The following is a 26,521-nucleotide window of genomic DNA, read 5'->3' as shown; positions in this document are numbered from 1 at the left end:
TACACAAAATAGAGCTAGATTTATATACAGGTTATTAGCAGCTAGACTCTTAACTTCATTTAGTACATGGCTTTACTTACTACAGTTTTAGGCACAGAGAAGAATTTACCAATAGGATAATTGCTATAATGAAGGGCCACAATGATGAATACCTCGTTCCAAGCCCTCACTGGGCAGAAATTGGTTTATCTAATGAAGCTCGAACTCTCACTTCCCACCGGTTGAGGACACAGCCCTGCACAAAGGATGAAAGAACATGATCCAGCTAATTCAGCATACTGCAACTTTATATTTTAAATATTAAACATCTAATTTAATTTTTTTTTAAATAGGGTTATGTTACAGAGTTATTGAATAGGACTAACTTTCAGTGAAACAATTAGTGTCAGGGCTTTTTTCCCCCCCCCGTTTGCTTAGCATGGACTCTCAGCTGTAAACAACTCGAAGAGCTGGCAAGAAATGATTAGATGTGAAGATTGCTTTGTACGCACTTCACATTTATAATGCAGAATTTGCTTTAGCAGGATTTAAAAGCACAAAGGTCATGAAACATTTAAGTTTACTTCGCAGGTTATGTTAATAAATTACGACGCATCATCCACATGCAGGACTCCATTCCAGGCTGCACTGAAGCAGGTGCTTGGATGTGTTTTATGGGCTTCGTTGTCTTTCTGATTTAGACTCAGAGCCCAGCAGAATAACTCTGTGCTTTACTCGCAGCATACAAGCAGCCTTTTTTGTTTCAGCGGCACTTCTCACATTTGATTATGCATGCCTAAGTGCTTTGCCAGACAGAGGAATGGCCACATATTTTAATTACTGATTGCTTATGTATACTATGCCTGTCAGTGAGCAACATGATCACTTACCCAGTGAAAAGGCTGAGAAGAATAACTACACAACAGAACCAGCCAGATACCATAACAACACAATTAAAAATTTAAGCAGCAAGCAGATAATTTAAAAAAAAAAAAAAACAACACAAAAATAACTTATGAGGCAGGTTAAAAATGACACAAAGATTTTTGCTTCACGACAGCTTCATTTACAAGTACAGCTCAGCAAGTTTGAAATACTTTATCAGAAGAACTACGAACTTGTTTATCACAGTTATGTCAGAGCTCCTCGCTGAAGGGTGTGTCAGTTTCTATTATAGCCACGCCACTCCCCTCCTCTTCTCCAAGGTTTATTACTCAGCTGCTTGGGAAAAAGAGGGGGTTGCTTCAGGCTTTAGAAAGTGCAGAGAATAAGTGAGTTTTTCCCTTTAGAGGGAAAAAAAAAAAAACAAACCCAAACCAAAACACTGAGAACTCATAAACATGCAGAAATAACAAGAAGTTTAGAGGGTCTGGAGTTTGGCATTTGATTTTAAAATGGCTATTCTTGATGTTTTCAGGTGTACAAAAAGGGAAGGGAATTTTAATGTGGAAGAGCAGCTTTGCCATATAAAAAAAAAATCATACCAACACACAAATATACTTTGAGACCATCTTTAAAAGCATGTCTATTGAACAAAGGCAAAATAACGCCAACTCGGACCATTCAGGAGTGACGTGGTCTTCCATAGAGTGCTCCCCTGTAACTCCACTTAGCCTGCAAGAATTTTGGCTGTAACTTCTGTTATGCATTGGCAGGGCAGAATCAAATAAGGCTGTGAACAGAGGATTATTAGGGCTATCAAACTACAGGAAGATCAACTGACAGTTTTTAGAAGTAACAGAACTTAAAACTATTCAGCGTAGTATAGCTATTGTTCAAAAAGTAACAGTTTCTTCACAGGAACCCTAACGTAAAAGATAAGATTTTTGACATAAGGTTCTCGCATTTGGTACAAAGTTAACTTGTTCCTATGGCTTCTCTGCTATACGGTCATCACTGGTGCAGAACAGTTGGGTCACAGATTGTCTGGAGACTCTTTGGCTGTCAGTGCGCAAACCAGTGCATATCCTTGAGGCTCATCTGGTGCCTTTCACTGGACACGTAGGTTGCTAGAGCGTGACCAAGAAGCAGGTGGCTGGGAAGAAAGGCAAGACTCCAAGTGAAGCAGCAGAGTGAAGCAGTCATCCACTCAAAGCATGGGCCGCTCTGTCAAAGAGAAGGTCAAAAGAGAAACCACCCTCTGTGCAGTCTTGAGTCGAGTGGGGACAGAGCAAGGAAGCAGACGACTCCACCACTGTCAGGGAATGAAGCCAAGCCAGATAAAACAGACAACAGAGTCATGGAAGTGTATCAGAATTGGTCAGAAATTTCAGTTTTGACATTATCTCAAGCTTCCATGAACAGACATACACATGTGGGCAAGACAAACGGAGTGCTCATTTTTGGCTTCAGAAAGAGCGAAAGGAAGATTCACCATTCAGTTTGCTATGTACAACAATACTGCACTGTACACTTCATTAACAAGATCCTGTCTGCTATAGTTCAGGGTTATTTAAATAAAATTCCTCTTAGTCACGAAGAGCAACAGATGAGCATCCCTGCAGGAAGGAGAGCTGAAACCCACTGCTGTACGTGACCACTCGTGGTGCCAGTCCTTCTGGGATAAACACGAGCGGCCATTCCACAGTGTCTAGTACCTCCTTAGCTTGCCAGAAGCAGAGAACTTCCCTTTTCTTCTTCTAGTCTGTTTGATCCCAACCCTGTTGGGACAATTCTAGCACAAAGCCATACTATGACTTCCCTCCTGCTGCTAAAACATTCCCATTGAAATTACGCAGTCTCTTTCAGTAGCCCCAGTTTCCGAAGTGCCTCTCTCCTAGCTTCTTCTGTTGAGCCACGGCCAGAAAACTTTACTGTTATCCCTTGGGATCGAAATCCTGAAGGTCTAGGCAGCGAACCTGACCTCCTCCTCATATCCAGGTTTAGACTAGGTTGTTTATAATCATTAAAACTTTTTGGTGTGTTCTGCTGTGTGTTGCTGACCTTGTTAGCAGCAAGAGCTACCTCTGGTTTGATCGTTACAGTTTTGCCCATAGGAAGGAAAGGGCTGGGCTCGCTTTTTAAAATCTCATGGATGTTTTGATATCCATTGGGAACAGCGTCTGCCTGTTTGGGCTGCGCATTGAGCTGCTGAGTGCTTGGGGCACAGTCTACTTGGTCCTGAGCTGGCTTTCCCTTAACTAGGCCAAGTTTTGTCAGGGCCTCGTATCGTGTTTGCTCAGAGGAAAGATCCCTTAAGGAAGAACTTCTGTTACGCGACAAGAAATCATTTTTCTGCAGCTTCTCCTCCAGTTCAGCTGCCAGAAAAGCTCCTCCATTGATGTTGGCCAGCACCTGAGCTCTCCTCTCCTGGACGTTAACTGCTGCTTTTGAAATAGTCTCATTGAATTCCTTGCCACTGACATTTGTTATGTTGATGTTGCTCGGGAACCGGTAGAGTTTGGGTGCAGGTGCAGGGGGGTGCTTTGGAGCTGCAGAATAATCACCATTGGCTACTGGGGTTTTCTTCCTGTCCGAATTCCCTTCCTTGAGGGCACTGGGGAAGTGCACCCTGTTCTCCATCTGCTGCTCAGACATCTTCTGGGCCATGATGAGCGGCGTGGGGATAGAGCGAAGCAGTTTTGGATGCTGCACTGGAGGAGGGGGTGGAGGAGGAAGAGGAAGCGTCTCAGCCATTGATGGTGGTGGTACAGGGGAACGTGGGGGAAGATCAGCAGGTACAGCTGGCTTAGGGCTTTCAGTTCTCCAGGTAGCATCTGACACTTAAAAAACAAAGCAACAGTAATGTCAGAATACAACACAATAAGCAGAATACAAGGCTTTCTTTCACTCAGGATTAGCAAGCATCAGTACTTCCTTCCCCTGAACTTTCTAACTCAAACTCAGCCCCCATTGCCAGAAGAAACTATAACTGAACTCCTAGCAATGGCATCTTGTAGGCAATGCTATAAATTCCAATAACCATATATACAATGCATTCACTAGAAGATGTCTTTCTGCCATTCATTCACAATCTGCATGTTAGCTTTACCATGTTTCAATGGCTGCTTTTTCCATAAGAGTTCTGAAATTCTTATTTATTATAACAGCCAGGAGAGGACACATTACATCCCACTGTATGTACTAGTTGATAAATACATTCTCTGAAAATGAAGAGAGGAAACTCTTCAGGGTGAAAAAACAACATGCCATATACTACCTTGTCACAAGCTTATTGATACGATCACATGCCTTTCAGTCCCCCACAAAGCAACACTACCAACAAATCTGCTATCCTAAAACTCCTAGAGAAAATCCCAAGAGGTCTTAGAGAGAAGCAGAGTGTGAACACCAGTCTGCCTTGCTGTGGTGACTCTGCATAATACTCAGTTCTGCTACAACTCAGTCACCAGGCAGGGTATTGCAATAGCAGTCCAACAACTTAATCATGTTCATGTCCTCCATGAGAGAGAGGGGGGAAAAAAAAAGTTACAGTAACAGCAAGAATTTCAGAAATCCCAAGTCAAATGGTCCTTAGACCTCCTGATGTGTAACAGATTCACCTTGACATAGTAAGAAAGGTACAGAATTTCTTTAGCTGTTTCTATTGAGAACTGGAGTATGTCAGGATTAGGTCAAAGGGAAAACTACACTTTCAAGAAATACTACTACCTGGTTCTGCATCTCTGCTAGGAGGGCCTTCATGGTCACTGCTCTCAGGTGTTGACTGTACTAAGTCGATGATATCTTCAGTCTCTGAATGACTGGACACATTTTCTTCTGTTGACCTTGGAGACTGACAGTGGATGCCACTGTCACGTAGGACTGGCTCCTCCAAGTCATCTTCTAAGGCATCTATGGTTTCCTCAAAGAACATGAGAACATCCTGCTCTTCGTGAGTTAAGTATTTCAGACTCTCATCATCCTATGGGGGAAAAAGAAAAAAGCCAGGAAGATTAACACCTTACAGGTAAGTACAGCTAAGTACACTGACAGCAAACACAGCACCCCTTTTCGAGGGCTGAAAGAAGCAGCAGTCACATCAGAACTATCTCCTGCTTGCTGTTTCCATCCCTTCCTAGAGATGCATGCAGCCACTACAATGCGAGAGGGAAAAAAAAAAAAAAAAAAAAAGAGAGAAAAAAAAGAGCCAGGAGCTTACACTGCATTAGTTTTGACTGAAGAATGGCAACTGGCATTTCATCCTTTAAAGTACCTAACATTAGTTCAGTAGACAAGTGTCCACTTGAGTTGGAAAGAACAAATTGCTGAAAGATCATAAAGCAGTCCCCAGCCCACACCTGTGCCTTTACAAGGATTAAGATAGCTTCTTCACGCTCTAAACTGGAGTAAACTGCTTCAATTGCTGCATCAGGTTCAGGGACAAGGCTTGGGAGCAGCACGGGAGGGAAAGTGTGCATTCAGGACAGTCCAACGAAGGGGTTGATTCCCCTTTTGCTCTAGAACAAAGTGGGACTTTGCTTCTAGAGGCAGAGCCGGAGCTGAACTCTGGCTCTACCTCTGCAATCTCCAAGTTACCCAGAGTTACATGGTAGATTACAAAGAAGTAGTAACAAGGAGGGAGAGGGTTTCTGAAGATTTTTACCTTTGAGTTACAGAAAGGAAAAATTTAGAATAAATATGAAGACATGTTCCCTAGTGGGAAAGGGCCTTGGGCTATTTTCTCCAGCAGGAAATAATCCTGCAGACCACAGAAGTGATAAATAATCACTTGAATTATCCAAGTCTTCATTTTGTATGAGTCACTGCTCTTGATTAACTTGATGAATGCAATATCGCAATGAGAAGCTAGGCAGCAATGTGCAAACTCTCTCCCTTCCACCTACACCCTCGGAAACACTCACTTTTCCAGAAGCTTGGAGGTGACAAAGGATGATTAGGAAAGGCACTATATTAAGACAATGGATACAGGAAAGACATTTCCCAAGGCAGCTGTGTAAGTTCTGGAACGTAACTAAGTATTGTTGAAAGGTAACCGATGTTTTCCCTTTTCTGGATTGAATTTCTCTCCCACCAGGCATATACTGGAAACTTTGCCATCAGTGACTTGACAAGATAGCACCAGCAAAGCAATACAAGGCAGTTTCCTTTCTCATCTCTACTTTTCACTTCTCCAACGATATCCGATTGTGCATGCAGGTAGAGTAACAAGGGTACTTCTCAATGGTGGATCCGGGGAATTTAGGTAAATACATGAAGATATGCAGTGCAAATATCCAAGAGGTAGATATGTTCTTGCTCAGGCAGCACAACTTGCTTCAAACTCACCGTGCCTGTTCAGATCATCTTACATTAGATTAAGATAGAAAAAACTGAATGCGGCTCTACCTATTAATTCAACTCCTTGTGCAAACAAAGCTTTTATCCCTGTCCCCAGCATTAAAAGTAAGAACAATATACCTCTGTAGAAAAGTAATGCCTATAGATTAAGAACTATGAAGTGCTGCATTGTACCAAGTGGCAGTTAGTCTCTAAGCACTCAACACACTACAGATGAGAAAATAAATGCTTTAGGGCTCTTAGTTGCCTTCTGTGTGGCCTGTCAAACACTTTCCCTGTAAATAAGTGAGTGAAAGACAGACACGTTGCCTTTCAGCCACTCTTAGTTCAGCCACTTCAGGCCAGGTTTGCTTATCTGTGGCTGCAATCATGTGAACACAGCAGTCTTCAGTGACAACCGGCACAGTTTTCTGTTAAAACAGAAGACTGAAGGCTTGCAAGGAAATATAAAGTTGGTTTCAAGAAGAGGCTCATGCTACAACTACATTTCTACAGATTCAGACGTATTGTCATGAGGGTGAACATGGCTTGATGGCTGAGAAAGACGTACAGAGGTGAGGGTTTTTGTAACGTAGTCTTACTATTCACAGTGCACTGTCAGAATAAGTAACTTATTGCAGCTTGCAGTGAAACCGCTACAAAAACCTTAAATTTGGATGTCATTTGCAATTGCCTATTTAAAGGACTAACTTCAAAGGCTGACGTATTCCACAGCTTGCACCCACCACATGGCAGAGCTCAGTTTTCAAAGGCCAAGGAGAGTTTTACAGCTGCACTTGAAAAGTGAGAGACAGACAGGCCTTCTTTTTTTTCGTCCTTAATGGATGTTGCAATCTCCTTCCTTCCCCACCCAAATACTCATAAGGCTGCTATGTCTAGTAGGCAAGAGAATGACAGGAAAGGAGCCGTTGTTAGGTAGGCCCTAGCTGGAGCTGAACGGGACTCCAAGAAGCTTTTGTTTTGGGTGAGCTCATTGCAAGAGCCAGACTTCCGCAGGCAAAGGAAAGAAAGGGGGTTGTGTTGAAGAAGTTCATAGTGGCAGCAGATCTAGACTGCGGTGCAGTACAGAAATGATTGCACCACACTTTGTTCATTTTTAAAGAAGAACTGCTCCCACATAAGCTTAACTCATTTGATCAAGAGCAAAACGGCATGTGAACGGAAGCAAAAAAAACTTTCAGAAGCCCTTCCTTCCTTCTAACGGTTGCTGTGCTGCAAGACTGAGCGCTTTTCCATGCCAGGTAAGATTTGCAGGAGGGTTGGTCAGCAGAGCTCTGCGTGATTTACCATCCCTCATGGAGCTTACTGAAGTGAGCAGTTTCCCATTAGGTGAAAGATCCAAAATGACTAATCATCCCCTTGCAAATACATACAGTAACTAGCATACCTAGATCTGAAAGGCCAACCTCATCTCAGCACTTTGATCTCTTTCCTCATGCTGTTTTACTGCAAGATGACCAATGTCACATTTCTTCAGGAGTAAAAAATAAAAGAAAAAAAGATAGCAGCTCTAGAGATGAGGCAGCGTTATGACAGGTCACCATACTGAGATGCAAGGCATCCAGCCTGGCTAGAAACTCCCTCAGGCAAGGCATGTTTCAGTTTGCGAGACAAGGAAATAATCCCATTTTAGACACAGAAGCACAGTGAAGATAAACCTACTTAAACTGGTCAAACCAAAGGAGCTCAGAGATGTAAAGCAAGCAGTGACTTGCTTTACCACTGGTCTGAGAACAGTGGTGTACTATAAAGTGCCCACCTGTATTACTTGTATTATAGTAGAGTTTTCAGAAAGATGTGAGGAATTTTGTCATGGTTAACTGATGCCAGTTTTAAACTAATTAGAAATAGACTCGGTAACCTTAGTTATTTCCCACATATTACAAGTACTAGAAGAGTTCATATTCTTTCTGGGCTGCTTTTCCAGTCCTCCTCTCTCCTTGAACAATCTGGGTTTTTAACAGTCAAAGCAGAGTTTTTTCAGTCACTCAAATTATGCCCCTCATACTTTCCGCCAAGTCCCTACTCTTAATACACGAAACTAAATCTCATACACACCTAACACTTCCAACTTTAAAGCTACCGTCAAAAGCCAGCCTAAGTTTGAAACTCGAAAATTGTACCTTAGCTGAGGATTAAAAAGACTGTTTGGACAGAAGAAATTTTGGATGCAGACAGCTGAAATAACTGAGTCTGCTCAGCTGGCATTAATATTTTAGATCCCTGTGCAGCCAAACATTTCCTGCTTATACCAAACAGGAAAGAGTCTGTTATGATGGTGTTTGGTATAAAAGAGAGGGAAAAAAAAAAAGAAACAAGAGAGAAAAGAAAAGAACAGAATCTGTTTCAAAGAAGAGATCCCTTTCCTCCTTTCCTACCTGTCCAAAACAATGACTAGGCCTAGAATTTTTCACATGCATCTGAAGCAAATCTTAACATCACATCCAGACCTAGAATCCTAAGACCAGCACAGCTTTGGCAGAAACAGAACAGCAGGGGAAATCCCAAGATATCTGCAGTGGTTAAAATAAATAAAATAATTCTTCTGAAAACTGCTAGAGAACCAAACTTCAATTAGCAAAGTACCAGGAAAACACCTGATTTATCAATCACTTGACAGTGCCAAAGAATTAACAGGCACAGTTCCATGGGGACAGAAGTGACCGGATGCTTCTCAAAAAAAACCATAAAGCGAGGAAACTATTCAAACGTGTAGTAGAAAGAGACTGATGTAGCACCACTTAAGCCTTAGCCTGTTAATAACAAGGCAGGTAGTTCTACTAGTAAAAAGAAAAGGCAGGGGGAGGGGGTAAAGCCCTGCATGCAGGAAAAGTATCCTAACAGGTACAAAAAGCTTCAGCACAGAAGAAAAAGGCAAATATCTCTAATTTTATTTATTGTAAAAGGAAAACAGAATGGATCATTCCCCTTGCATTGCTTAAATTGGAAGCAAGTGAATTACAGCTAAGAACAAGAACTACCATTCAGGATGAGACCAAAAGGTCCGTTCAGCTCAGTAGCCTGCCTTCAGCCACCAGTAACAACAGGACAGGGGAATGGGGCTGGGAAGAGCATTCCTGTAAATTGATTGGATTTATATGTTTCTTCCCTACATCCTTCCAGTTTCCAGCAATACATGGCTTAAGGACTTCCCAGTTGCATCCGCATCTGTGTACTTAATAGCCCTTAATGAGCTTTTCTAGCATGAATTCATCTTATTGTTTAAGCCCATTTAAATGGCTGGCATTCACAACATTCTGTGGCAATGAGTTACATAGTTTAATTGTGTGCTGTGTCAAAAAGTACTTCCTTTACAACACACTATCTGATGATTTTGATAATACCATTTCATTTGATGAAGACAACTATAACATTGAATTGTTGTTTTCTTCAGTTTATTAACATAATTGTACCTGTGTGCTTCATAATAGTTAGCAAAGCATATAAACAATAGGTCATAAGTGAGGAAACAAGTGATCTAGAAGTATTTAAAAAATAAACTAGATCAACTGAAGTCATAAACTGATTAAATTGCTCCTAACCTACTTTTAAAAAAGCAGGCTAAAGCAATGCAAGATCTGCTTGAAGTCTGAAGACAAAGTCAGCCTGATCATCTTATAATTTCTTCTTCTCTTTAATTTCTATGTTAGAACAACATTGAGAAAAATTGTGAGACGTTTCAGGCAAAAGCCACTAAGCACTTTTTATAAAATTCAAATAATTTCACACCAATCTCATTTCTCACAAGAGGGTTACTGATTTGGCCAAAAGGCATAAGCACAAGGTATGATAAGCCTTGATTTGAAGGCTTTATTACATGGTCCCAAAAAAAACACACTCAGGGATGAATAAGGAAACTATGCCAAGATAAAGTTACTCCAAAGTACCTATGTAACTGGGGGACAGGGGAGAGGTTGTTATTTTTGAGAAGTAGCATGATGTACTGTAAGTTGTATAATGAAACAAGACAAGTCCTGAACAAGACTTGTCCTTACATCTCTATTATCTGATACTTCACTAACAACAGCAGACAATTAACTTAGTCTGTTGATGCCCTTATTCTGGAAGATGTTGCTGTAAGAACTTGGTAGGACAGACCGAGACCTTCATGAACCATTTAAGGGCACTGGTAATCCACAAGATGAAATTCAGTTGAAAGACACATGAATATAGAGTGATGAACAATGTCTAAGCGGCAATATAAGACAGAAGGAGTTGCGGGTCAGTTTAAGTGCCATAAAGATGAAAGAGTGCTGTTCAGGTATGCGAATATTGTTCTGGGATATATTAACCAGGGTGATGAAATAACAGCACATCCTCATTTGGAACACAGAGTTCAGACTCAGTCACTGAACTTTGGAAAGGATGCAGCCAAACTGGACCAGCTCCAGAATAAAAGAGTTTAGCTACACAAGAAGGCTGGAAGAATGGAGAACGTTATGTTTTAGAACAGGGAAGAACGGGTGGTAGGCACACGCAGCCCTGTATGTATTTTTATATATAAAATCTTGACCACTACGTGCACTAAAGGCAAGACAAGTGAAAATTGGCTTTCACATTACAGAAACTCTTATCTAAGTATTCCTTGAAAGAGATAGGGCAATACAAAGAAACCGCTTTGGATGTTCAGGAATGCCTATCAGTGGGGGCTAAAGAGCAGAGCTGCACACCTGCTGGAATAATCTCTATCTACTAGATCCCACTTTGAAGCAGAATGATGCAGTTTACAGATGCTGAAGGTAATTTGCACCCTATGCACATTCTCAGCAGCAGCACACCTTACAGCAAGGTCATTCCTTGCTAGGAGTCAGGCTCTTTACCTTAGTTCTACACTCATGGCCCAAAGCCCCCTTCCTTTCTGCTTCTTGCCCTGCTGGTAGGAACAATGACCCCTATTTTTCTAAGGCACACTGCTTCCAAGTCACACTAATATCAGTTTAAAGTGGATGAAGCATAGCATAGCTCTCTCCACACCCTGTAAGGAATGGCTTCCACCTGCCCAAAGACAGCTGTATCCATGGAAAGTATCAAACAGTCATGAAAATTCTTCTCCTTTTTTTTGTGTATTGTTATTTGGCAAAGTACTTGGACATGGTGAAAGCCCTTGTAGTACACTAAAGCCTGCAGAGTATCAGGATCAAAGGGGAAAACCACCTTAATTTTATGAAAGGAGTATTTCTCAGGACTTTCCCTTGAATGTACCTAAAACTCAGCTCAGCATCACGAGACTTCGTGTACTCAAATTGTGAGAGAAAAGGTGGCAGTGGGCTAACAGACACACATTTTGTCCTTTTCCAGTAATTCCTAAAACCACACTGGAATCCCAGGACCTCTTCAGAGAGGCTGGGGCAAAGAGATAGTAACACAGTGCACTTAGAAAACCAGGCATGTTGCATTTGAATTATCTGTACCGATTCAAAAATTGTAAAGGTCATAGCAACTAATTTTTAGGCTCCAAGAAACACCGTAACTACAAAATAACCAGGTCAACCCTGAGTTAAATGGCTGTACGTAAAATAAGATAATGAGACAGCTCAGACTACTGAGAAGATACTTGTTTTCTTGTGTGTGTAACCTATGTTCAAAGTGTCACCTGTACTGTACAAGGTGTCTGTTAGTGACAAACCATCTTCAATGACTGGGTATCAAGTCTGATTAGAGCCACGGACGAAGCTTGTTAGCAAACAGAATAAGCAAGGCATCTTTTTAGAATCATGGCCATCTGCCAACTTAAGCCACTTGATTAGCGACCAAAAGAAATAGTCACTTGACCAAATTCTGAAGGTCACCACTGCCCCAAAAAGAGTGGTGATGAACTGTGGCATTAACCAACAATCTGCCTGAACCAAAGACAAAAATAAAACAAAAAACCAAAACCAAACAAACAACGCACAGCATGATCCATTGAGAGTAACAAGAACTCACTATCCCTCAAACCTATCACTCAGTAAAACATGTTCAGATACATAAGGTATAGTTCTGAAGTCATATCAACAGATCCAAGGCACTGACACAGATTATTAGTGCAGTTCCAAGTAGCACAGCTCACTTTAGGTACAACCAGCACTTTCTGGTATGATTTTCATAAGTGATACTATTGTCCTGGCATGTTACTCACACCTAGAAACTAAAGCAGTTACTCATGGCTGAGAACAGATACACAGTACAATTACCTGAGTGAAGCACTGAAAAAAGGATTGGCTTTAAGAAGTCAGTCTGTGCCTTTTCAGTCAATGGAACAAGAGAAGTTGCTTCAAAAAAAAAAAAAGCTGAGACCTAGTTTTATCTCCAAATTAAGCGTCTTCAAGTTGCTGCAACCATATTTCACTGCAAGTTAATTCTTATACCAGGTATCAAGTAGTGTCATTCAAGAATGGGGTTTGGAAGTCAGAATTGCCAAGCAGAACACAGTGGGTTTTTTACCCTCCCCTTTGGATCATGCAACCAATTCCACCTATTGAGAAGGTACACTTGTCTCACCCTTTTGCCAACCATATGTATGGATACCACCTTCGTTAAAAAGAAACCAGAATATATGTGCAAATTCATGTCCTCCTATATAGGAATTTTTATGGTTATAAAAGTTGATGTGAGATGAAAATACCAAGGCAAACATTCCTCCCATCTAAATGTAGGCTCTTGTACTCTTCAGCTACTGTGATAAATTTGGCAGCATAAATCCAGATCCAAACAGGTATCATTTATATGGAAAATTCTATGGCAATCGAGACAGGACATCAGCACCTTGCTCTCCATTAAAAAAAATAAATAGGGCTTTAAGGACTGCAATTGTCAAAGATTAACTAAAAGCACCATTGTGTAGCTAAGAAGCAGCAGAGAAATCTGGCAAAATTAAACTGAACTGACAAAGCTTACTGGTAAGAGTCACACACAGAATTTTAAGACCTTTTTGGCACATGGCAATTCATGTCCATCTCCTAGTCACAGAATCTTCATGCTTGGAAAGAACCTTTGAGATCATCAAGTCCAACCATACAAACAAAAAAAACCCAAACCCCTACAATCTCTGCCACTAGAGCATGCCCTGAAGTGCCAAATCTAGACGTTTCTTAAATACCTCTAGGGATGGTGACTCAACCACCTCCCTGGGCAGGCTGTTCCTGTGCCTGACCACTCTGTCAGTAAAGTAATTCTTCCTAATATCTAATCTAAACCTCCCCTGCCTAAACCGACAACCAGTTCCACAGCAAGTAAAGCCAGTGCAGACACACAGTATGCAAGACAACAATCAGCCACAGCAGCTCTAAGCAGTCAGCACAGGCTAAAGACGGTCCAAGTGTTTGTCTCTATTATCACATCCCTAGGTTTGTTTGAATTCCACAGATGCAATACAAAGGTTATATTTAGTGACTAATGTAGTTTGACACCAAGAAGCTTAAGAGCCGTTTTTCTATAATTGAGTAGGAAGAAGCCTGCAGCAGTACAGGCCTGTCATAAAAAAAACCCCACTGCTACATTTTTTTTTCTTTGCAAGGCCATTAAAAAAAAATTCTGACCTGACTTTTTTTTTTGTTGGGTCTCTAGGTGAACAGACCCAGAAAAGCGATAAATGAGGAGGCAGGTAAGTCTGTAGTTGCTTTTGTTTCAGAGGTAAGAAGGCCTGGTCTGCCTGAAAAACCTGTCCCTCCCTTCCTTTCTCAGAATTTAGGTCTAATAAGAAATTACAAGTCTACATAAAGCTATCCATCCCCTCCCTCTCATTAGGCCATCAAAATTTCTGCATCTTCTGAATCTTTATAGCAAAACTACTGAAGCAAGATGATCAGGTCTCTAGGACCATGTTCTAACAACTAGCTTTTCCTCTTACGAATCCCCCGATGCTTAGTGGGCTGTAAAAAAAAAAATAAATCACTTTTAATACACAACTACACAAGCGTATAGAAAGAAAAATATTTGAAGAATACTGCTCTTTATCCTGAGGATTTCTAAAGCCTGTTTCAGTGCTGAACAGATAAAAGGTATCAGTGGAACAATACTATTTTCTTACATCAGATCACAAAAAGGAAAGATTTGAGCAACACTAAAGACCCGAGTTCTATTCATGCAATTACAATTGCCTGAATTTCCTGCATATTGAGTTCACCACAAAACCCCCTCTGAAACTCAGAAACTGAAATTATGCCTTTATTGAAAAGAGTTTCCATTCCTTAACTTGTTATTCTACACATGCTACTTGTCAGCTTTCTCAGGCATGCCACCTACTATACTGCTGGAAGAACAGTCATGGAAAGAGATGTGTGGCACCAGAATTAAACTTGTCGGTACACGCTTCAGTTTCTTAATGCGCAAACTCAAACAAGACAAACTAGAGGCTTCGGGAACTTCTTTTGCTGATGCACAGGTCTGATGGGAATTGCCTAAACCTGCAGCCAGCTTTTACTCCATCTATAAATTACTGCATTACAGAGTAGGAAGGGATTCCAATTCTAGCTGATGCATCGTCATACGGGTTATCACATAGTAAGATCTAGTTAGGCTAAGGGAATCTATGTCATTTTCTGACACAGCAGACTCAGGACGAGACTCTACAAACACACTGATTTATACATAGCCTCGTTATTCAATACTGATTTTTTTTTCAAATAACCAGTCTCACACCTGCTACTGCAGCTAAGAATAAAACCCACAGAAACACGATTGGCTACTAGTTTGATAACCTGGAAAAATGGTGTCAGAGTAAAGCATAAAATTAACTTGTAATTCTGCATAAAATTAAGTTGTATTTCTTTAACAAAGTGCAGCTCTCACTGTAATTCTCTAAGATCCAATCAGTCTTCATATCATAAACAACATACTCTAAATACCCGAGTACAAATGGTGCACTTGGCTACTCTCTTGACCTTCTCCACCTGACCCTTCACAACTTTGTTCTAGAGCAAATCAGAAACAGTTAAGGGACTAAATTTATTAGTACTTGTTTTGTGGTTTAACTAGCAACACGTTACCTTAAGGATACAGCAGAATATTAACTGAGTTATATTTTCATTAGAAACAACCAAGACAGAGTTATCTTTAGAACTACCTCAGTTGCCAAAAAGCTCACGAGGTAGCACAAACCACGGAGTATTTCTGATGTATGTAGATAAATACAGGTATCAACTTGCCAACTTATCTTCATCACTTATTCTTTCACAGCAACAAACTACTTCACTAAAAGGAAGCCAGCAGGGAGGGCAGAGGGAAAGATATGGAAAGCCTAATTCCATGTTTAAGGCAAGACAGAGATTGATTCCCATTTAGGGAAAGCACGTGTACCGGAACGCTCTTTGCTCAATCAAAAATGGATGCGTTTCAAATGGTTGTGAAGATAAAAAAAAAAAAAAAAAGGTGCAACGAACCATACCTGCTTTCTAGGCTTAGCCTGTCACAGTACAAACAGTACTGTTGAGTTCATTGCCTGAATCATCCTGCTAATAGGAAAAATGCAGAAGTGCTCCTACTCCCTCAATTACTCACATACTATTTAAATAGCCACACGCTCATATGCACTCATGTGAAGACGGCTTTGTTTATGGTGACGTATTTGTTACTCACCCAATTATATGACGGTGGAATAAGCCGAGACCTTCATTCAGTAGTGTCAACAAGAAGCTTAAGCAAGAAACAGCCTATAGAACAAACACTATCCTTAAGTTCCTTTACCAGCTACTTAAAGCAAGGGTAGAGATGCGCATTGAAATGTGCACCACGTGGGTGGTTGCACTGAGCTGCCCAGCATAATGCCTGCTCCTTACTGCCATTCCCAGTTCTCTGGGAGGCGGGAAGAGAGTAGCACTCTCCCAGCTCTCAGACACAATCAGACCAGAATAACAAGCTCTTGTACCAAATCAGAGTAGTTATTACTGGCCTTGCAGTTTGTTAACAACCAAGACCACAAGCAACCATTTAGGATTAGAAATGGCAAAAAAAAAAATCAACGCTTAATAAAAAAAAATAATAAATCCTGCGATGTAAGCAAAGCTACTAATGTAATGTGTAACACTAAGCATAAGGCTCATTAAACACTTACCAAGGCAAGATTTCTGCACCTAGCTTGGCTGCCACGATTCTCCATGCTGCCACCACTCTCCATGCTCCCAAGTGCACACTTTGGAGAGATTTCGGATGCCATTTCAGGAGAATCTGACAAGAGATTTCTAGGCATCACACCTTCTTGACTGATCGATCCTGATGCAGCGTAGAATGTCATCAGCGTATTACGTAGGGCTGCTAGCTTTATTCATTTCTGAAAACAGAGGACAATGTGTTATATTTAAATCTGGTATTTAAAACACTTGAAAAGGAGTGGAAAATAAATATCTCACACAAGTTAATAAAGGGCATATCTTCATGCTCTAGAACATGTCTACCACCTATGGGCACCTTTTAAAAATGTTGGTCTTGCTCTAAAAAGTGATTTTAAAAATCCAACATAGCAAGGTTCTACCCCATCTCACGTGCTTCCAAATCAGTTGTCTACAATTACAAGCACAGACCTTGCATACCTGTCCTACAGATTCAGTTTGCCTTTGCCATTATGACACATCATTAACAGTAATAAAATCACATTGTCTGAGAGACCAACTGACCCAGTTCAAATATCTTCATCTTTTATTAGTTTTTTAAACAAGAATTCTATTTATCAGATCACACAAGGGAAACAGAATCCAGTTCACTTCCTAACGCTGCTGCAGTTAACTCGTGTGTTACTGAATCAGCTCTATCCCAACTACTTTTGGTGAAAGATCCATGAATAGAACTTAGTGCCATTTTTGCACCACTGCATTACATAGCAAAATTGTGTTTTAAAGCTTACAGAGCTTTCATTTCACTCAGCCATGAAGAAACAGTGCTTGTACATTTGGAAGATGCTTAGCGGAACAGGCATATGCACCAGCATATCCACTTACTGGAGCAAAAGCCCCCAGTTTTTTCAGACATCCTAGTGCACAGTTCTGTAATAACTCTCTGAATTGACATCATTTCCCAAAGCACTGGCAGAATTTCTTCCTTCATTCTCAAAGTATCACAAAAACAAAAGTTATCCTTGTGCACTAGCAGCACAAACAGCGGGTGGGTAAAAAGTAGACCCTAGCACATTTCCCCAATACCTTAAGACATCCTTTCCAACAAGGAGTTGCCTTGTTCTTTAACAGTCCATCTTTTCACCCACGCTGCCTGTGACCAGGAAACAGCAGTGATGCATTCATTAAAACAGTTGGTTCTGAGGTGCCACATTATAAGCAACCAGCTGGGAACTGGACACCATTACCCTGACACCATACAAATGAAATGAGATGGTCCTGCTTCCTAAGTGCTTCTCCCTTTATTATGGTTCACGAGGCGACATGAGAGGCAAAGTCAAGTCTGCATTTCCAATTCAATTGGATTACTTCACCTTCCTCCCTACCCCGTCAGCTGAGGGATGAGAAACCAGAGCCTCCTGGTAAGCTGATTAGTGTTTCATAGCAGTGAGATATCATCTGTCAATACTGAGCAACAATTCCATCCCACTGATCGTTTCCTCCCAGGAGAGGGCTATGACATTACCAGAGGTACGTACAAATGAATGCTCCCTCGTCTATGCCGTAGCACCAACATGTGTCCTGTGGGAAGGCTCCCACACAGTGTACCTAGGCTGCACTCCAGCAAGTCTTGGAAGCACACTCCACGTAAACAGAGCACTGGATGGCCACAATAAAAGCATCTGATAGCCTTTCTTATGAACATTAGGTCTAACAATTAAGATCTAGCCTTGCTTTTACATAGAAAGAACATTCTTCCTTTCTTCTATTATTAACATTGTCTATAAATAGATACAATGCATCCTCAAGGTAATAATCTTTAAGCGATGCTACAGAGGTAGAAACATGCTCTTGATCCCGATTTTCAGAATCACAAGAGCACTGCAGCAGCTGCTGTACCTCTGATTGCCACATACCCAGGCTCAAACCAAAAACCTATGCTGCAGAAATCCCAACTAAGAAAAGAGCAGCCCAAGTCTAGAATGTATCCTGCAACAGCAGCTCTATCGACAAACAGCCCTGTGGCACTGAATAGCCACACACAAACAAACATACACACAAGAAAATAGATCTCATTTTTAGAAGGCAACATTATCAGTGAAAATCTTGACTCCTCTGAAATACCACACACAAACACATACTCGCAAGAATATATATATAATTTTTATAAGGCAAGACTATCACAGAAAATCTTGACACTTCTGGAATTCACAGAAAACTCCCACTGAGTTCAGATTTCATTCCATGACTTTCAAGGTGATGTTCAGATGGAAAAGAGTATTTTTCTAAGGAGGGACCTGCAAGAGGTGAGTACTCCTACTGAAAGCCAACATAAGGTGAGTTTAAAGCTACAGCATCAATTTTTATTCAGGTGTCCCAGTATAAACTGCACATGCTGTATTTCTTCAGTCCCTCAATAATGTGTTATAGACAACTACTAGATTTCTAGAATTATACTCAAAACTATTTGTGAACGTTTTATAGACTAGATTATGAGAGGTCATAGCTCCAGATTACAATACATATCATAGACAAGACCCACATTTAAAGACTAACCAAATAGAGATACTAATCGAAGTTACCAAGAAACCAATGAATGGGCCAAAACTTTAAGGCAGAAGAAAGTATTTCAAAAGTACTGTTCTTCTTTCCCCAACAGCAAAACCTTAGCATAATCAGGTCTAAGCTTCAGAGCAGGCTATCTGCATCCAGGACAGCAGGAACACCCAGATTCAGTAGTAATAAACATTAAAGCCACAAGTTCTAAATAACAACAAATAACTCTACTTCCAGCAAGCTCCTGTTACTCATTTTGGAGCTCAAGCTCAGTTGTTTCACAAAGTTCCTGAACAATGAATAAAGGCAGTGACTGCAACTGGTTAAGAGAGCCACCCACACAAGATCAAGTAGCAAGCATCATGGCACAGGTTCTGCTTTTGTGTTGTAAGCCGTGGCTTCTTCGGAGCTTTTATTCATTTCAGAAAAGCTTGGGAGCGGGTGTGATAGCCTGTGAGCCCGCAGAAAAGGGTGGGGGAAAAGATCTTTTTCCCTTCTCTCTTTCACATCATCTTTAACTCTTCAAGGGGACATGTCAATAAGATCATAACCCATTCATATACATTATTTGTTCTCCCCTTTGCTGTGTTTTTTATGCTCTAAGGGAAAAAGTCCTACATAAACAGTAAAACACTGCTGCAATACACATAGGACGCTTTACAGGCAAATTCTCCTCCTAACCACAGCTTACACAGAAGTCCTTTCAGCCTTTCTATATCCCCTCTATTAAGTGACTTCGTGGATTTAAGTTAGAAATAGCCAAGAATCTAACGAATTTCAAGACGACCCCACTGCCTGTTTCAGTATTACTGCCTAGGTAACAAGCAAGAGTTCAAAAATAAGGTAGCCATCCTCAGAGAGAGCAAGAACAGCAGGACAACAGGTGGCTTCTCCTCCTGACCTTCAGAGATGCATTAAATATGAAAGTTGCTCGCAACAGGATTTGTTGCTTGGTCTATTCAATGCACTGTAGTGGGGTTTGGTTTTGTTGGTTTTTTTTTTTTTTTTTTTTTTTTTTTTGCTTAGTTTAAGAGATGTGTGCCTGTACCATCAGGGATTAATTAAAAAAAAAAAATCAGACCATGATACAAAAGTGCAGAAGTGTGACAGGAACACTACGATTTGGAGAGAAGATCCCAAATATTAAACCAAAAAGGCATCTTAGGGCAGTTGTGATTCTGTCATCTGAAATGATCACTCCTTGGTTACACTAGAGCTAGCCTTTATGAGATATTTAAAGCAATACGATTCACATATCATGCATGTTTATCAGAAGGCAGTAGGAAGAAATTTAAATATTCTGAAGTTAACGTTGAATTGTACCTCTAAAGATTTAATTTTGCTTTGACAGAGGCACATAATTCAGAGACACTGTATTAAGTTAGGATCAAAGATAATGTGAAGTCTGTCCTTTTAAAAGGGGTATTTTTATAGTTTTGCTGACTAAGATTACCTCTTTACTGAAGTTCAATGTTAACATTTACAAGGGACTGCATTTACAAGGGACTGCTTCTGTAGTAGCAAGAGACTGAAGAAATTGTTTATTAATAATCCTATTTGAAGACTAGCTTAATACGCAAAAAGATCAATCCCACAAAAATGGAAGACATTTAGAGGTTAAAAGTCAACTGCTACATAAGCCAGGAGCCAAAAGCCAGGAAACGGACAGCCTCGTCTCATTTAGTGCACAATATATTTAAGGTAATTAGAGTTGACAATTTTTAGAAAGTTATCATACATTTTTAAAAAGGCACAATATCAGTCTCTCCCTGCCTTCACTGTACATAAAATTTCTAGAATACTCTTTGCATAAAAGATTTTTTAAGCTACTTTTCTAAGAATCACACACACTTTCCCTGTTCTTAAACAGCGATTTCTCAGTGATACAACTGAAACAGACAAACTGGCCGGTGAACTTCAAGGTTTCTTTGATCTGTCAGCTGTACACAGCCACACCAATGCACACACTCAGCTCTGCACACACCATCAGTTGTCTTGTACTCCATGGTGGTGCTTGAGTTTGGAGCATTAAGCAGCTGGAAAAAACATCTGAAAGTACTCTGAGGTCATTCAATGTGTTACTGTGAGATAGGTTTTTAAAAATGATGGTACAGGGGCAGGCTGGAGACCTGTATCTCTATTAGCTTCTGACAGTTAGCAGCAGATGCTGAGGGAAGAGTGCGTAAAACAAGGCAAACAGAGAGTAGGAATTCATTCAGATTCCTGCATGCTGTGGTCAGGAGACCACAGGGCTTCCCAAAACAGGCCAAGTATTTGTGTCTAATAACCTGACGAATTTTTCTTTGTATTAAGTGCTCCTGCAACATACCTTTGAACCTGCTGTACAAGATCACAGCTAAACAAAACCAACTGGCCCATGACATGCCTTCACTGAGCCACTGCTGCTACAGACTCCTCAAAAGTAACCAGTATGGCAGACGTATTTCCTCCTTATGAGCAGAGCTATCAGCAACTGAATTATTCTTACCTCCTTCAGTATATGAAATACAGAGTAAATCCTTCAGCTTCAGAGGTAACCCATGTCCTACTCTTGTGATATACAGCAAGCTTTAAGCTTTCTGGTAGAAGAATAGATTAAGTGACAGTACTGCCTACAAAGGACAAACCTCACAGGCAAGCTGACTAACCCTAGGAGCACACAGGATGGCCGACCAGGTATTGCTTTGAGCACACAAAAACCCCAGAATCAGTAAATTTCTAAGCTGTTCTTATAGAAAGAGTCAAAACAAAACTGAAATAACAATCAACAATGCTTGATATTTAGAAACTAAGGTAAACCAAAACTGGCCAACACAGTTAAATTCTGACTTTCTTCTCCATATGTGCAGATGCTTCTGATAATGTGCTAATGCACTTTATTATGATGCACATTCCTTATCTCTCATGAAAAATCCTGTCTGTCCAAAACAGTTATGGCTATTTAACATCCAGGATCCGGGAAATGTTCCTGCCCTTGTTTAGAGAGGGACTGTCACCATAGCACAGTCAGCCAAACAGAAATGCTGACCATTAAAAGAAAAAAAGAACAACAAGAAAATACATGCCACCCCCCCAGTCTATGACAGCACGGTCCTCTAAAGAAGAGCCACACCACCAGCATTTTTGTGGACATTTCCTTGGATATCAATTCTGATTGGGATTTTCAGAGCCAGCATTGAGTAAGTTGAAGAGTGTTTAACAAAGTGGGAACTCAGTACTCTCACAGTAGCATGGCAGGCCAAGACAGACACGCAGCTACAACCATAGTAATTACAGTGTTAACAAGTATGTGAGACTCACAGAATTCAAGGTAATTTAATGCAAGTAACCCAAATATTTTGTTTTAAACTTTCTCATTTCTGTGGTACATTTGTGACAATTGAAACTTTCCTCTACTGGCTGGAGAGCTGCAAAAACCGTTAGTTTTAAAACTAAAAACAAAGATTCTCTCAGTTCCCTAAATCTGGAAGCTGGAACCTCAAGAAACACACTGAATGTCATTCATACAACTTGCACTAGAATTTGTTAGAGCTGCCAACAGTGAAATAATTAATCCTGTGTACATAAGTTTTTAAAAGAACTGGATGGGCAAGGCACCAATTCAGTAAAACTTAAATCCAGCTGACTTCACTAGGATATTTCATCACACGCTTAAATGGTTTGCTGGATTGGATCTCAAATTAAATGTAGCAACCACTTAAAAAGAAAGGAAACAATCACAAACCAACATTTTCATCACCTCACTAATAATTCAATTACTACCATGAATTCTCCAAATCATGCTTTGCGCAGAAGCAATGCTTAAGGTCACACCTTTGACCATGTTAATCCAAGCCTCAAGATATCAGAAAAAGAGGGTTCAAAACCATGTTTCATTCTTAACTGGTCTTTCTGGATTTTCAAGAACAGCCTTTTTAGTATTTTTGAGGCCTGATAACTTCAGAAACTTCGTCACCTACTGAAGACAACTAAGTCAACGCAAGACAAGTGAGGCTTTGCAAAAGCCTAGATCATCATTACCTCATCATCACCTCATCATCTTTTCTGCAGTGTTTGGGAAATGCTGCTTCTTTTAGAACAGATAATGGAATACCAATGTGGGATTTGACAATGCCAAGCACACTGGTCCAGCCTCAAGACAGAATTTATTCAGGAGAAATCTGTGAAGCAGGTTCTAACATGCCTTATCCCTTGCAAGTAAACTCTGTTCCCAGCTCACTACATCAACAGCAGCTTCAGGTGAATCCTGTTGCCTAAAGCAAAGGAGGCCAGTGACAAAGGCTCATATACAACAGCGTGGCTTAGATCACCAGAGAAGGATCCCTGAAGTGCTCACATTTCCCATGCACTTACAGCAACAGAATCCTTTCCTACCCCAACTAAAAATAAAACTATAGCCAGTGACAAGTAGTTACTTTTCTTTGGATTACCGCCTTACCCAAGGATAAGGGTAAAGCTCTCACTGGTACTCTACAGTTGAGATTTGATGACCAGCATCTGCTCAGTGGGAAAACTATGTACAATATCCAGGGCTGTCGAGTCCAGTATTATATGAGGCTTTAAACACATTCAGGTGATGGCCGAGATCTCCTCTGACTTCAAATGTCCTTATGCAAATTTCAACAAGGAAAGCATCCAATTCTTTCAAAGTTACTCTTTTTAAATCTCCCCTGTTAACATCAGGGCGGTGCTATCTATGACAGCCAACACTTTAGAAACATGAAATGTACATAAACAATTTCAGGCACAGACTCCTCTGTAATTAGTCAACTTCTGCCTTGTTACAGGTGTGTAGCATCACTGGGGTTTAGGGTTTCATTATGTAACTACTGTCATGGCAAAGGTGAACCAAATCCTGTTTTACAAAGTATTTAAGACAGCAAGATAATTTTCAGCCCCAGTATGTCTGTGTCACAGTCTCACAGCTAGATCTTAGGTGGCTTTCCTATGCTTCTTTTAGTGATTGCTGTGCTGGTATAGGGAGGAGGGCACAAGACATCTGGAGCACAAAGCAGAGGTGTTTACTTTAAAAAGCAGGTAATTTAATGCACTTTTCATTCCTATGTAAGTACATAAAGGTCTGTCTGCCCAAGGCAAACAGAGCTGAAAACAGCACTGGCAAAACATAGCAGTAAAGTCTTGCCCTGGACTTTCCTTGGTAGAGGGGGGGACGGGAATCAATACACACCCAACTGAAAATGATATCTTTAGAGCAATTAGTTACACTGGAAATTAAAATTCCTTGCTTTTATTTTTTTAATTAAAAAAAAAAAAAAGGAGGAGGGAGGACTTGGTAACAGTGTTTGACACAGCCTGTCTGGCTGGCTTTGAAAGCCACATTCATATGCTCATTTATTTTCATGCTCCAGTATTTTAGAAGGTCAGTCAGCCTGAGACTTGTCAACTGTTCAGGAGTTAAGTTGTTCCAGCTACTATATCCAACCAGCAAGCCCCTCTGCCAACATTCTTGGTTAATATTTCTCTCAGAGGCACGCAGAGAAAAAGCAGCTATGACCAACAGGAGGAGAAGAATTTTACTACTGACAAAATGGAGAGATGTAGTATAGAATCTCCCTGTTCCATTCCGGTGTCAGGCATTACTTGTACTTCTAGCCATAAAACTTGATTTTACTCATTCAGTCTCCGTTGGAAAAAAACCCAAACAAATCCTTGATAAGAAAGGCCCAGCCGGAAAAGTCTATTCCATTTCTGAGAAATAATACATGTCTTCATTTCTTGAAGTCCCAAGTGAGCAACTTTTTTTTTTTTGTCGTCCTTTTTAAACACCAGCTCCCCCCTTGTACAGCACTAATTACTGCAAAGGAAGGAGAAAAGGCACAATCGTTATTCTCTATAGTAGTACTCGTGCAATGAAGTCCATCTGCAATGCTGCATTAGTCAACAATCTGTAAAAGAGTCTTAAAATAATACCTTTTTATTAGCTTAAGCCAGAAATTACAAAAGCTTTTAAAACTAAGTCTTATGCTTTAGGGTTTGGAAAGAAGTCTTTCCTTCTGTGCCCTTCATAAATGGAAGGGGAAAGAAAATAATTGTTACTTACATTTCTGATACTTGTTATAGCTTAAAGTCCTTGCAAAATTTTTAGAAAGGTATACAGCCTCCTCCAGATTTCTTTCCTATTTCATCTGCGTGCTTGTTACCACAGGAATCGCCTCTTGCTACACCCGCCCACAGGACCAAGCACCACAGAGCTCCACTTTCAGCTACCTCCTCTCGGTGCCACGCTAAAACAAAAACTATTCAGGAAACATGCCCTTGAGATCCTGGATTACTGAAAATCCCAAGAGTGTTTTTAAGGCTGTGGTTTCTCTTACACATACTAAACGTCGACCGAACTACCTAAGATTACGATCTTAAGAAGCACCAGCCATCTCACGCTTACCATCTCCAGATGGAAAAGGCACCTGACAACTGGGGGGGGAAGCATTTTGGGCTAAAATCTGTTATTGTTTGAGCCAACAGGTTTTGCCAACGGCAAAATTAAATTGCAGGCAGTCTGAAAACAATGCAGAGGAATACAGCAGCTCTTTCCCATCACCCTTAGTCAGTCAGTAATACCATACATCCAAAGTTTAACAATGCACGGGTATGAAACCTTTCTTTAACTCTCTTTTCCTCTTTTTTTGTTGTTGTTTGAAGTTGCCAGTTATGACACACAAGTTGTTTGTAGGCAGGATGTCATGGGGAAGAAAGAGAAATCCAAGGGAAAAAAAAAAAAAAAGAAAATTAACCCTTAACGCAGCTCGATGCTGGGAAACTACACCTCGCATGCAGTAGGAAAGCGGTTAGCGAAGAGTTTTTCTCCTTCCCTCCTCTGTTCACAGGGCAAACCCCCGTTCCTGGCTCCCCTGCGGGGCTGTGCCGGGGTCCCCTTTCCGCCCACACCGGCGAACAGCGGGGCCAGAGCCCGCGCAGCGACACGGGACAGCCGCAGCAACTGGCGTGAGGGGGGTGTGTGTGTGTGTGTGAAAAAATTAATTAAAAATCCATTAGTGAGTAATAAGACCAATACTGAACCATTCCTATCGAGGGCTGACAAACGCGCGGAGCGCTCCGCGGCCTCTCCCCCAAAGGGCCACTGAGAGAGACCGAGAGGGGGACAGGCGGAGGCTCCTCGCCTGACGGCCCCGGCTCCCCTCACCCGCTCCCGGGAGGCGGGCGCCGGAGCCGGGGGCGAGGGGGAAAAGCGAAGACCCCCCTCAGCCAGAGCAGGGGGCGAGAGGGGGGAAGAGAAGACACACGCACATCCCCACACACCCCTCAGCTGGAGCCGGGAGGCAAGCGAAGAACCCCCCTCAGCCGGAGCGGGAGGGAAGACCCCATCCTCAGCAGGAGCTGGGAAAAAGCGAAGACACCCCCCCTCAGCCGGAGCCGCGGCAGGGGGAAGAGAAGACCCCCCCTCAGCCGGAGCCGGGGGCGAGGGGTGGAAGCGAAGACCCCCCTCACCCCGATCGGGGGGAGGCTACACTCACCGGCCGCAGGGAGCCGCACCGTCAGGGCGAGGGGCGAGAACGAGCCCAGACGAAAGACGGCGACGGGCAGGTGCCGGACCGACACTTCGGAGCGGGCGCGGGCTCTACCGAGCAGCCAGCCCCGAACTCATGCGCACTGCGGCCGGCCACCACCCACGGCGGGCGGTTAAAGCGACAGGCGCTGGGCCGGTTCGTCCCATGTGGGGAGCGGCGCCCCGTCACAGCTCC

At 41.5% G+C, this 26,521-nt stretch overlaps 1 protein-coding gene across 2 annotated transcripts; it reads right to left on the bottom strand.

The window, feature by feature from the left end:
• On the bottom strand, window positions 1-26,521 carry PROSER2 (proline and serine rich 2). 2 transcript variants are annotated; one of them, XM_074573282.1, is made up of 4 exons: window positions 26,294-26,521; window positions 16,250-16,465; window positions 4,591-4,843; window positions 1-3,701 (listed from the first exon to the last, which is right to left on the bottom strand). In XM_074573282.1, exons 2-4 carry the CDS (start codon window positions 16,427-16,429, stop codon window positions 2,710-2,712), a joined length of 1,425 nt encoding a protein of 474 aa, XP_074429383.1. In that variant the 5' UTR covers window positions 16,430-16,465; window positions 26,294-26,521; the 3' UTR covers window positions 1-2,709. The 2 variants fall into 2 exon arrangements, with proteins under 2 accessions (XP_074429383.1, XP_074429382.1); XM_074573281.1 differs by having other exon boundaries at window positions 4,588-4,843; window positions 26,294-26,449.

Source organism: Larus michahellis, chromosome 1 (assembly GCF_964199755.1).
Source record: "Larus michahellis chromosome 1, bLarMic1.1, whole genome shotgun sequence".
In the NCBI taxonomy this organism is placed as follows: domain Eukaryota; kingdom Metazoa; phylum Chordata; class Aves; order Charadriiformes; family Laridae; genus Larus; species Larus michahellis.
The sequence above is the reverse complement of the archived record's forward strand: the minus strand, read 5'-3'. Positions and strand labels throughout refer to the sequence as shown.

Excerpts from the sequence above, each read along its gene's own strand:
- PROSER2 (XM_074573281.1), bottom strand. The coding sequence starts at position 16,429 with ATGACATTCTACGCTGCATCAGGATCGATCAGTCAAGAAGGTGTGATG. Across the intron at positions 4,844-16,249 it reads GGTGCAGAAATCTTGCCTTG|GATGATGAGAGTCTGAAATA; the intron begins GTAAGTGTTTAA and ends TTTCCCCCATAG. Across the intron at positions 3,702-4,587 it reads CAGAGATGCAGAACCAGGTA|TGTCAGATGCTACCTGGAGA; the intron begins GTAGTATTTCTT and ends TTGTTTTTTAAG.